The sequence below is a fragment of the Ambystoma mexicanum genome, chromosome 6q (assembly GCF_040938575.1).
Source record: "Ambystoma mexicanum isolate Mex_15411 chromosome 6q, UKY_AmexF1_1, whole genome shotgun sequence".
NCBI classification, from domain to species: domain Eukaryota; kingdom Metazoa; phylum Chordata; class Amphibia; order Caudata; family Ambystomatidae; genus Ambystoma; species Ambystoma mexicanum.
The window spans coordinates 983,754,982-983,767,422 of record NC_090937.1 but is presented as its reverse complement, the minus strand read 5'-3'; the positions used below and the strand labels follow the sequence as shown (position 1 = coordinate 983,767,422).

General features: G+C 46.2%; 1 protein-coding gene across 6 annotated transcripts in view; it reads left to right on the top strand.

The window, feature by feature from the left end:
- Positions 1–12,441, top strand: part of ACSL1 (acyl-CoA synthetase long chain family member 1) — an 877,045-nt gene that overhangs the window by 650,464 nt on the left and 214,140 nt on the right. For all 6 annotated transcript variants that reach the window (XM_069631504.1, XM_069631500.1, XM_069631503.1 and 3 more), the window contains one exon: positions 3,331–3,426. In XM_069631504.1, coding sequence (XP_069487605.1) covers positions 3,331–3,426 — 96 coding nt within the window. The remainder of the gene's footprint in view (positions 1–3,330; positions 3,427–12,441) is intronic.

Below are 12,441 nucleotides of genomic sequence, written 5' to 3'. Positions count from 1 at the left end.
TCCGTAACTAATTGAGTTCTTCAGAATCAGTTTGGAGGGAATGCAGGTAGGACTCAGCAGCAGAGAAGCTAAAGTGATACTTTGATTATAAGTCAATAGAAAGATTTTGTTGGTCAAATGTTATCAGTGACCTTGGGAAAGGGCTTCATAATAGGCATACAAGCATTAGACCTGGGTGAAAACCCAACAACTGGAATCGCCACTGCAGTAATACAGGAGCAACAAAATGGCTTGAGGTAAGTGCTACCCCGAGTCCCACAGTACCTGCAGAGTGTTTGATGCAGCTGGATTCTTTCACGATGCAGAAGGGGTGGACCCAGTCTCCTGTTCCTTGGTCATGATGACGAAAGGAGGGACTCTGGAAGTGATGTCGCATCAGCAGTTGAGAGAAGGGACTCTCAGCAAGGAGTTCTTCATACTCCCACGTTGGTCTGCAGTTTTATGGCACCTTTTTACAGGCTCCTGGTGGTAAACGTTCATCCTTAGTCAATCCGCCTCGATTCTTCGGCCCTGCACTCTGGTGAGGGGACATTGAGAGGGATCTTGTCTCTCGAGGTCCAACTGGACCTCACCAAAGTTCTGGGAGAACTTGTTCACGGGACGACTATGCACTTCAATATGTTTGGAGGTCCCCTGCTATTGGCAGTTTGCACCGCAGGAAGGTTACAGCACGTCAGGGGGTGGCTAGTTCTGCAGATCGTCTTATGGCTAGTTGGTCCCACCAGCCAAAGTGAAGGAATCCTCCTCTTCAGAGCTCCTATCGATTAAAAAAAAAACTGGGTTAGGACAGCAGTGTCTTTTTGCTGTTACTGTAAGGGGCTGCAGTCATCTTATCTTCTGTTCCAGTGGTCGACTTGCCTTCTGTCTCGGGAACCTCACCTTTTTATTAGGATTTCACTCATCCTCTCTAAACTCTCCCTGCAGTTTACAGAAAGGGACAGGTGGCTGTCAATCAGGACAGCCATCCCCCAGCACACAGAAGACAAAGGATGGCAGAGTTTTGGGATCTTCCCATGCTTCCTTCCCTCGCAGACGCACTGGAGACTAGGTGGGCTACACAAAGGGTTCCCGCCGAAGGCAAAACTCTAATCGGGACCTCCCCCCTCCCAAGGTGGTAGAAAGGACCAAGAAAGAAAAATCGCACAAGAAATGTTGAAAAAAGAAAGGGGCCATCGTTTTGAAATGAAGGGGACCCTCCTGCGTATAGCCGCAGCTGTGAATACAGCCTGTGTGCAAAAACAGCACAAAAGTCAGTAGAACACATCCACTGCCACCAGCAATAACTATAGGTTTGTTACTGTAATATAAATGGTACAGGAGCTGAGAGAAAGGGGATAAAAGGTATCCACTCAGCACTCCACGTGTTCTGATTTCTCAAAAGGAAAAGCCAAGAAGGATACAAGTATCTCTCTAACCTTGAACAGAATGTCTTAAGGAAAATAGAATAAAAAGAGCCCAAAGGGCCCCCCAGCAACACTGTGCATAGGGTGCTGTATGCTATAGAAGTGAAACGGATGCCTTTTAAAAAAGGCATGGTGGAAAGCATGACTCATAAAGTAAAACACAATGAACAGGGTTCCCATGATCACAGGAAGACGGAATGAATGGAGGCCGAGGGGGGAGAGGGGCGAATTCCCCTCATTCAGGAGAACAAGAAAAAGGTTCAGAAGTCAAGCAAAAAGTGTTGTGGGGGTCTCACTAGGAAAGGAGATAAAGCATAAAACTGGTCTCCCTAACATCCCGAGTGCTTTTTGCTGGACTATTGGGTTTGTGGTCTGTTCCCAGAGTTACTCATTCTTTTACCCTATATTTGGTATTTTTTAGATTTCTTTTTATACATTTTCCTTGGAGTTGTACTTTCCTCCAAGTTTTATAGCATCTGTGTTTTATTTACTTTTGCAGCACTCAGCACTCTGTGCAGTATTGCTGGGAGCCCTTCAAGCTTTGATTTTTTTAATCTGGTTATAGGGGGATACTTTGATCCTATCTTTTCCTATTGTGAGATCAGCGCACCCACCTTGTGTGTAAGGCACATTTTGGTTTGTTTTGCAGAAGTGCAAAGCGATTGGTGGCAAAATTGACTGACTACGGTCAATTCCACCGCAAATCATGAAACTTTGGTGAAACAACCCAAATCCACAGTGCATAGTCTTCTGAAGATTGAATCCTCCAGAAACTGTGGCGGTCTCCTTACGGACATCCAGAGGCAAGATTTCACGCAAAGTCCCCTCACCGCTGAACCGGGAAAGTGAGATGAATCCCAAACGGTGCCAAGGCCACAGAACCACGAAGAATCCTTTGTCTGAAGCCTCTTCACTCGACTGCTGCTGCGAGATCCATTCCAGTGTCCCTTCTTTCTTCTGCCTGACCAAGAATCTGATGACTGGGTCTGCTGCTGCTGCATCTGCTTCTTCATTCCTAAGGTACTGTGACACATCTGGTAGAATTTACCTATATTTGTTTTGCAGCTACTTTGTTACTGGAGTGCTGATTTGTGTGTTTGGGAGTTTGCCCCTACATGCTGTGTGCCCTTAGGAAGCCTTCGCCGAAATCCCTGAACCCTTTTTACAACCAAAACTTTGCTTACTTGCTAATGAAGATTTCCTCTGGAACCTTTGGACTTTCTACAGCTTGTACCTTGCCTGTTTTGCCCTCCAATCTGACTCGGAGACTCTCATAAATTGATAGGAATGGACCTCTAAAGCCGAAGGCCCATGTGAAATTATTGCAAAGTATCTTACCTACTTTATCTTGATTTAGGTTCATTTATTTTACCTGAAACCGTTATTGCAAAAGTGTTTTAATAACCTATTGAATTGCCTACTGCCGTTCTTAAAGTATACAAAGGTGTTACTTATTGTGACTATTGCATTGGTTCTTCTATGTGCTTATTGCATGTTATAATACTTAGGTTCTTGAAGAATTATCTTTACCTTAATGTTTATATAAAATAAACCATTTATTATATAACTTTTAGTGAGTTGGTGTTTCTTTGGTCTATGTGTTCGTTGTACTGTCTGGAGCCCTTTCTCCCTCCTAAAATGACATTGCTACAAACAAAACCTGTATGGTTCAGGCCTGTGCTAAGAGTTGGATCCCTATGTCCCAAGTGTGTCTTCACAAAAACTCCCCAACAGTTTTTGCATGGTTTCAAGAGCAGTCTCCAGCTATTAGCTACCACAAGAGATTGAAATGGTTTATTATTCTGCAACAATTCCTAGTTGACCTTGGATGAAGACTGTTTTAGTTGAAGGGTCACTGGTTCAAATCGCAATATGCATTTTAATGATCTTTAATGTAAAAACTAACCCACATTTATTTTCCATCTAGGCTAGTCTTGGAGGTAAAGTGAGACTGATGATTACTGGTGCAGCACCAGTCTCACCTACTGTTCTGACTTTCTTGAGGGCAGCACTTGGATGTCAGGTAAGTTCTTTGTTTAAAATTTTCCATTGGCACTTCAAATATGTCAAATGTAGTAATATTTTGGATTGGGCTTTTCTACAGTAGAGATGTTTTGAAACCTCAACATTCAGCATTTTCACCAGTTGCAGGGGTATATAAAGGAAACTTGGTATTGCATACATGTGACACCTAGCATGCTGTAAGGAAGACCTCGTATCCAAGTAAGACGGACAAAAGTGACCACAGTTCAAGGGTGTTTATTGAACCTTATCAAGGGTGCAATAAACACCTCTCTCTAAGCCTACATCTAAGATGGGAGCAAGCTACGACCATCAAATAATAATAATGCAGTCCTAGCGGAGTCTTGTCAATAAAAGGGCCTCTACTAAAATCTATTGCCAATCCTTACAGCTAATTTACAAATAGTGTGGGGAAATGTTCATGAAAAACAAAGGTGTTAAAAAAAGATACATCGGGATGTTCAAGGCAGTTGGCCTCCCTTCCCCACGGGACAAGACGGTTCATAACACACTCTTGGGCTTTTTCGGCATGAGGACACAGTTCTGTTACAAGCATCGGGGCCTTCTATGCCCAAGTCTTTTATGTAAACTAAGTCTCTTGATTCAGAGGGCCTGATGTGTCGAACCAGTTTCTTTTCAAATATTCACATATGTTGGTGACTCCCGGTTCACTCCAGATCCCCCTCAGCTGGGCTTGTATCCCCTTCTCACAATTAGTCTCACTCAGCTGGGCTCGGACCAATTGCAGTTTGCTTTAGCTATCGAAGACTTTCAAATGTGCGCAGGGTTTGGCTTGACCTGTTACAGGGCCACGTAGATTTCCCAGTTCACAATTTGTACACCTTATTGTTAGATACCATACAGAGACTTTTGAATGGGCACCCATGTGGTGCCGGACCACTCTGTATGCGGTATCTGCCTTGGTTTACAAAAGTTAAAGTATTCCTTGGATACTCGATTACATTTGTGTCGCTCACCACGCACGTCTTGTTTGTTCTTGTCAAACTTCTTCATACAATGTTGCCGCTAGCAACCTTGGTTCTAACACGGGATGCTATCCGTCTTCCTGACTCACCAACTGTGTTGACTTTACTGGAGCCACTTTCTTGCAGCCAAGGACAGTACCACGTCGGCAGTCGCTCCTCACCGCCTCTGTCAATGCAGGAAAACCCCGGGTACCTTCGACACACAATGCACCTTTCTTCAACTTTATCTCTGGGCCTTGTTTCTTATCATCAAGGCTTCTTGAAAGTAGTGGTTTCTCTCCTCTGAAAAGGCCAAGGGCAATCCCCTCATCGCAACCCTCTGGTTTCACCATCTTTCTCCTTGTATTAAACTGCCATCTCAGAACTGCTGTTTGCTTGTGTGCTTTGCCTTGCTCATTGTGTGCTTTTGTGCTCTGCCTTTTATCCGTGTAGGGCAGCGTGATGGAAGTCTAGTGTTTGTGTGTAATTACTAGTAGTTGCCTGACTCTGCCTGACCCTGGTGTTGGGACTTGTCGGGTATATGGCTTGGTGTTATTCAGTTGTCACGCACGGTGACCTGTCCTTGAGAAAGTGCTTGTCTTGGGAAAAGGGAGAGAGGGGGTTGACTTCCTAGGTATCCTACCTGGTAGGATGGGGAAAGGTGTTATTGGGAAGGGGATACCGCGTTTCACCCTCTGGTGTCCCACTTCCACTCCCAGAGGACCCTTCATCCATGTGATCCTCCCGCATTAGTCCACCCCGAGTAACTGGATCCAAAAGCGATGGCTGTGTCCGGGCCACCTGGATGACAGATCCCTGGGGACTAGCGGGTTATGCACCTTCAGGTTTCTCACAATGCACACTCCTGCATAGATTTGCAAGACTGACATGCCAGACACCAGGCTAACATCCCACTGGTCCTGGAGCTGTAAATACTGTAGAAAATACAAAGGTAGTTTGTGAAATGTTTAAACCTAGGTCAGTGTAATAGTGGTTTTTATTTATTGGTTTTTGGTTAATAAAACCTTTACAAATCAGATCATATCAATCTTCTACATATATCACAACAAAAATGTACAATACAATTATTCCAACAATACAATATATTCATAAAACATCACTAGTCAGAATAATTAAAAACAGTAATTATATATCCAAATTAAAATCATTTTCATGTTGCATAATCAGTTTCAAACAATGCTAATTATATTTCAATCACCTTTTAAAAAGAGACCCAGTGCAAAAATTAATGGATAATGGGAACCATTCATCATTCTATCCCATAAAAATTCAGTACTATCTACAAATTCAGAATTAACACATTTCATTAAAAACAAAGTTCAAGGTATATTAAACTGAGCATTCAAGCACCAAATGTTTCAGGAGTTCATATGGTTCATTGCATTGGGAGAACCTACATTTCATCTGCTGCATTGACAATGGCATATCTGCCCAGTATCTGCATCACTCTTTTGTACGAAACTTGTTCAATTTGAATCTAATGTAATAAGTTCTTATGGATGAAGAAGGAAAAATAATACTACAAGGGCAACATGGGATTCTCTTGCGTGTAAATTTCGCATATTCTGCAAAAGTAGAGTACTGCTTTAATTGGTCTAATGTGCAGATCCAGCCCTTTTCAAACAGTTATTATTATTTTTATTTTTTTAACAAAGACCGGTCTCTATAGCACAGGTCATCTTGAGTAACGGAGCCCGTCCAATGCCGACTGCATACGATTTCGATGCCTATTAATTGAATAAACTGTTTTTGCTTTCTTCAGTATATACAATTCGCTAAACAAAATTTTTCAGGGCATTTAGAAACTTTGCATAATTAGATAAAGAGGCCATAGTACTCTACATGATAAAGAAATAAGACTAAACTTTTGCCTAATTATGCGGTTTGGTTTAGAAGTTGTTAAATGCCAAGCACCTTTGAGTAAGTGCCCCTGAATAGAATCCAAATAATTGCTTAGATCAAATGGGCACATATCAAGTATGTAAATTAGTACTGCTTGAACTTTCATTGTTAAGAAATCCCTTAGCGGTGTAAGTGAAAAGTGGCAATATCTGAACAAAATCAGCTTCATCTGGCTCGCCAGAGGACGTGCTTTCTGATTAAGCCTTTCCTGCCATACAGCCACAGATGAGTTACTACTCACTTGATAACCCAGATAGCATATATGTTAGCTGTTGGACCATAAGATCACCTATTTTCCATTTGAATGATTTAAATTTTCTGCCAGCATGAAAAACCACTATGCTTGTTTTTCCAACATTCGGAACCAAGTTATGATCATAAGTATATCTTTCAAATAGATGAAGTTTGGCCTGTAACCCTGCTGGTGTGGCGTCCATAATGATTAAATCATCCGCAAATGCTAGCCAGTGCAATCTAAGATTGCCCAATCTAACAGGATACATTCCCATCCCACTCCATAGGTCATCCAGATCGCACAGGTACAAATTAAAAAGGATTGCTGCAAGATTACATCTTTGCTTAAGTCCAATGTATGTTTTAATGGATTCGGTCGTGGCTCCAATTCTCGTGATTTTAACCTTGTATGCCGTAGTAGAATGTAATCTCATCAACCAAAATATTATACGTTCTGGAATCCCAAAAACAAGTAATTCTACGCCAAAGCAAGCCCCTCACTAGAGTCAAAAGCGGCAAATAAATCTATGCTCGCAATATAGACTGGACAAGCTCCTTTCTTTTTGGTGCTAGTTATAATATGGCTAATCAGAGTTTCATTCAAGGGTGTCCCGATTTCCTTCCTAAATTCTATCTGTGCTTTAGAAGGAATGTTATTCTGAGCTATGAAAGTCGTATAACACTAGGCTCGAATATCTTCGCACAGGTGTTAATTAAGGAAATAGGTCTGTAGTTCTGGGATCGTTCCGATTCCCTTTCTTATAAATTGGTACAATAATCGATGTAGCCCATTGTTCAGGAATATTCCCTATCTTAAATATTAGATCGAATTTGATCTTAAAAATAGATGCCCATAGGGCGGGGTCTGCTTTGTTACACATGGCGGAATCCCATCCAGACCATGGGAATTAGAATTACTTAGTTGTTTATTGCCCAAATGATATCATCTTCAGTCCAATTAAAGCAATTTCATTTCATATTTATTCCCAACTCTGTTCCATTGGTGCTAAAGCGAGGGGGGCATGCAAATTTGCCAGCTATATACTTTACCGAGGATTGGGCAGATATAATGTGCTCAAAGGTTGTTAGATAAGCAGTTTTGGATTCCGTATAATGGACCATATTGCTTTGGAATCGTGTTTACATAATTTGCGAAAAGATCTCGGACTTATTGTTAAGTTTCATTATACGCAAAAAACGCAATTTGTTTTTATAACTTTGAAGAATGCATTTTTTCAGGTACCTTTACGAAGATGGATCATTTACTAAATACTTGAGGAAGCGTATTTCCTTATTTTTTATTATTTTTTAGTAACTGAATTACTCCTACGTCCCGTCCCTTTTCCGCCATACTTATGGGACATCTCTCCGTCCTGTGGGACGGACCGGAGCACTTTGTAAAAAGCACAAAAAATGTTTTTCCAAAATTTGTCCTTCCTCTTCCTTGCGTTGGGCCTGGCACGCGGCCGTAACCCTGCCCACCTTGGCTCCACCCCGCGCATCGCCCATCAGTCCTTTTCTCCGCTCGTTCGGGACTGGATGCACTTGCATACTCGGAAGATTTTCTTCCCTTTTTTTCCTCTCTGGCTCTCGCTAGCGATCGTGTACTAGTCTGTCGTTCAAACTAGACTTTCCTGATTGTTCATCGTGTCACTTACACTTCGCGAGGGCGCATCCCCATCCTCTTTGTTTAGAGTGTTTGGGTCCAGATCACCGTTGGGACTGCTGTTTTTACTGCGACTCCCTTTCGGTCGGGGCACTTAAACGTCGTTTGGAGTGGTGGGAGGAGGTGTTCCGACAAACTCCTACTTTGCATTTTCAAGCGTTCATCGACGAAAAGAAGAAACGCCCGGTAAGTTCTTTACTTTTCAGAGCACCCCGCCTGGGGGTATACCTTTCCATGTTCCTCCCAGGCCAGCAGGATCGCTGATCGATCTGTCACCGGGGATTGCCCTGAGGTGCCCGTTGGGCCTAATAATTGTACCAGAGTTTTCTCCGAGGGTCTCCGTAAGGGGCCTGTGGATACCGGAGCATGCTCTGAGGCCTCTCCTGTGGGGGCTGTTTGTAGACCCAGTTCTACTGAGTCGTGGGGTACCAGAGCTCACTCTGAGGCCTCTTTCGGCTTCTCTCAAGAATAAGACAGGGGTGCGCCCGAGGCCTTGGTTGGGCTTGGTGTCACCAAACAGATCTTCGCGGATAAGGCTGTTATCGGACCTGGGTCCAAGGTCCCTCGTACCGAGGCTAAAGCTACCAACAGTTCTGAGAGGCCTGACACAGCCTTATCGGTGAAGGCTGTTTCTCACTGTTCCCGCTCTTGTGGCGACACCAGATCTGTTGAGGGGGCAAAGAAGGAAAGTTCTTCTTTTACCGGCAGTGCTGAGGTCCTTCCTGGGGAGGCTAATTTGGCGGTTGGTATGTCGCAGAAACATTCCAGGCCTTATAGTACCGGCTCTGCCGAGGACCCATATGTTAAGGCTAAAGTTAAGATCCCTGATCCATCGACAGGGACCCCTGCCTCACTTCCTCACGTGCTGCAGTTCCCCTCAGGCGATGACAAAATGGCGCCCGTACCCGCCACGACCGCGTGGCCATTTTGGGTGCTACAACTACGCCATCGGCCTCAGGTGTAGGAATTGGTTCCGTGGCTGAACAGAGTTCCTTGTGCGCATCCTTATCGGCCAGTTTGATTGGAACGCCTGGATGCCCCTTCCGCACAATGGTTCGTTGCCTGCGGGGTCGGCACCTTTGATTTATGTGGATACGTCAGTGGAGGGCCGGTGTGGCACCCTTCCTCGTTACGTCCGTGGAATTTTTCTCCCCATGAGAGGCCTCCTCAGGTTCCAAAGCAGTCCCCGGAGGACGCCTTTTTCGGTAAATTTCAAACGTTCATGCGTACCGACCCCATGAGGGAATATTTCAAAGGGCTTTTTAGGGAGATATGGCCACCCGCCCCTCCAGCTCCACCCGTTCCTCCGGTGGTTCCGCCGGCACCTCCCTTGCCTACGGTGCCTTCCCCGGCTCTTCTGCCTTTGCCCCCATTGTCCCCTGTGGACAAGGCAGCGCCCAACACGGTTCAGCAGGATCCTGACCTGTCTGATGACGCGCAAGGCAATCAGGACCTGCCTGTCTTGATTCCTCCCCCTCATGTCCCCAGCCCTCCAAGATGTCAGGCTGGAGCCAGGCCACGATCACCTACATGGCCCTAAAGGGCCTCTCCATCCCTCCAACGACCCACTTGGAGTCAGACTTGGCGCTTGTGGCACCAGACTCACTCACTCCCATAAAATAACATTGGGGATTCAACTTGTAGTGCATTGATGGGGACAAGATGGATGCCCCCACATATTTCGGTTCCCAGAACTGCATGTGCGGTCTAGTCTTTTGGGTGTGGTTCAGCCCAGAGGCACCTGGGATACCCAGAGACTATTTAAGCCACACCCAGGCTGAGAAACATGCCTTGCGTTTTCTGCACCTGCAGCGTGACACTCACCGTGTTCGGATTGGTCTCTAGTAGGCCTGCATCTTTCTTCTGCGCTCAGCTCCTGCAAGAACACCGTTAGGAACAGCCTTACCTTGCGGCGCTTCTGTCCATCAGTCATCGCTCCTTCTGTTCTGTGGGCATCTTCGGCGGTGTCATTCCCATCCTGGCACGCCGCTTCATAAGGAAAAGGGAAAAGAACAGAAAAAAGGCATTAGTAAGCATTCTGCAAATCTTCGCTTATTTTTAAATACTGTACGAGCTTCAAACGCTTACCTGAATCCCAGCCGCTCTGGGGGAACTCTGTCTCCGGAACTTCTCATCCATCTGCAAGAGGGAAAAGACACTCCAGGTTAGCGTGGAAACATCTAGAGGCGCCGCATACCGCACTTACCCACCGCATTTTCTCTTCATAACTGGCATCCACGCTGAAAACGTTGTGGCACCTAAAAGACACAGAAAAATAACTCAGTTCAATGCAAATACAAAAGGGGTGCATCGCACATCGTGCTCCCACTCACCTTCAGCGCTACTCATCTCAGCAGCACGCCGCCATCCCCGGACGCCGCCCATCATCTAAGGAAGGAAAGGAACGAAGTTGGAGAACTGTTCAAAAGACTCATTATACTTACCTGTCGGACTCTTGCAAGTGAAGTAACTAGGCATCAGCGAGCCCGCATCTATCAACGCACCCCTGCTCTGAAGGCAGGACGGAGAGCGCACTATCCAAGAAAACAAGGTGAGCTGTGGATCAAAGGGAAGGGTTGGACCCCGGGGAAGAAGGGGTTCAAGCACACAGACAATAGGGAGTTAAACTCTACCAATCCTGTGTTTCAGGCCCAGTCTCCAGTCGAATAGCCTCCAGGGAAGGGTTCAAGGTCGTAAGAGGTCAGAACAGTCTGAGTGACGTCCCCGTGGATACCAGGTGAGCGTTACACTGCCCCGCTCTATTAGAGCTTTTCATGACCGGGTACTGGACATGATGTGCTTCTTTGATGTTCCGGTGCCCGAGGCACTCGCTCTGCAGAGGGCGTGCTTTCTGGGGCGTTCACCCTGTCTCCTTTGGAGCATACCGGCCTGTTCTTGCAGAAGGACCTTCTTGCCGAGGTCCGCAGGGTCTGGGAAAAGCCACACTCTGGACTTTTCGTCAATAAGAAAATTGACGCGCGATACAGGCTGCATTCTTTGGAAGAGGTGGCCCTGTCTTGTCCGCCCCCCCTCCTCGACAGTGGTGGCTGCGGCCAGGCCTGCAGCATCCTCTTCCACGACGGCTACTCAGGTTCTGGGAATGGAGGATAAGCTCCTTGACTCCCTTGTGAGAAATATTTTCGCCAACTCGGCCTTGACACTCGGGCAGGCCAATGCTGAACTGGTGTTAGCAGGGGCTAATATGCGGATGTGGAAAGGTCTGTCGGAGTTTGAGGAGTTCATCCCGTTCGAGAAGCTGGAAGACTTTTAGACGGGATTATCCGATGCCAGGGTCTTGGCCCAGGATCTCCTGGAGGCTGCGGCTCATCACGTAGACACCTCAGCTCGGGCCTTATGCTGGGGGTCGATACCTCACGGCAGGCGTGGCTGCATGCCACTAAATTCTCAAGAGGTGCAGGACAAGGTGTTGGACCTTCCGTTCGATGGTAAGGAGCTCTTTCATTCTACAACAGATGTAGAGCTCACCAAGACGAAGGATAGCACTCAGACAGTTAAGTCCTTGTCGGTCCTTGTTACAACCCCTTTCAAAAGCCAGAGACCGTTATCGCAAAGCTGACCCTCCTCTGGCTTTAGGGGCTTCCTTGACCGGAAATCCTGCAGAGTGGATACCCCTTTGGGGAATAACCACCATAGGCAACAACGGACTCGGTTTTTTCCCGCTCCTCAGCCTCATCCTTGGGTTCTGGTGGCAATACCACTGAAAAACCTACAAAATGAGGGTTCTTTGAGGGGCACGAGACCCCGGTGGGAGGACTCATTGGGAGGCGTGGCAGACCATCACCGAAGACAGATGGGTCTTGTCGCTCGGGCGGGCTTCCGCTTACCCCTACTCCACCCTTCAACCCTCCTTTTCAGCTGTCGGGCTCGCCCTCCCTCAAAGCCGAGGTTCAGAGACTTCTGGACCTCAGAGCTGTGGAACCCGTTCCCCTCGGGGAACGAGGGGAGGGCTTCTAATCCCAGCTGCTTACGGTGCCCAAACCCAACCAGGCTGGCCTGCGCACCATCCTAGACCTTTCTCAGTTCAATCTTTTCCTACCCCAAGAGAAATTCAAGATGATCACGCCCAGCAAGATACGGTCCTCCTTGCAGATGGGCGATTTGCTCAGTGTGGTGCATCTTCAGGATGCGTACATGCATATTCTGATTTGGAATCCACACAGGAGATATCTCAGTTTCTCTTTGTTGGAGAAGGAGCACTTCCAGTTTT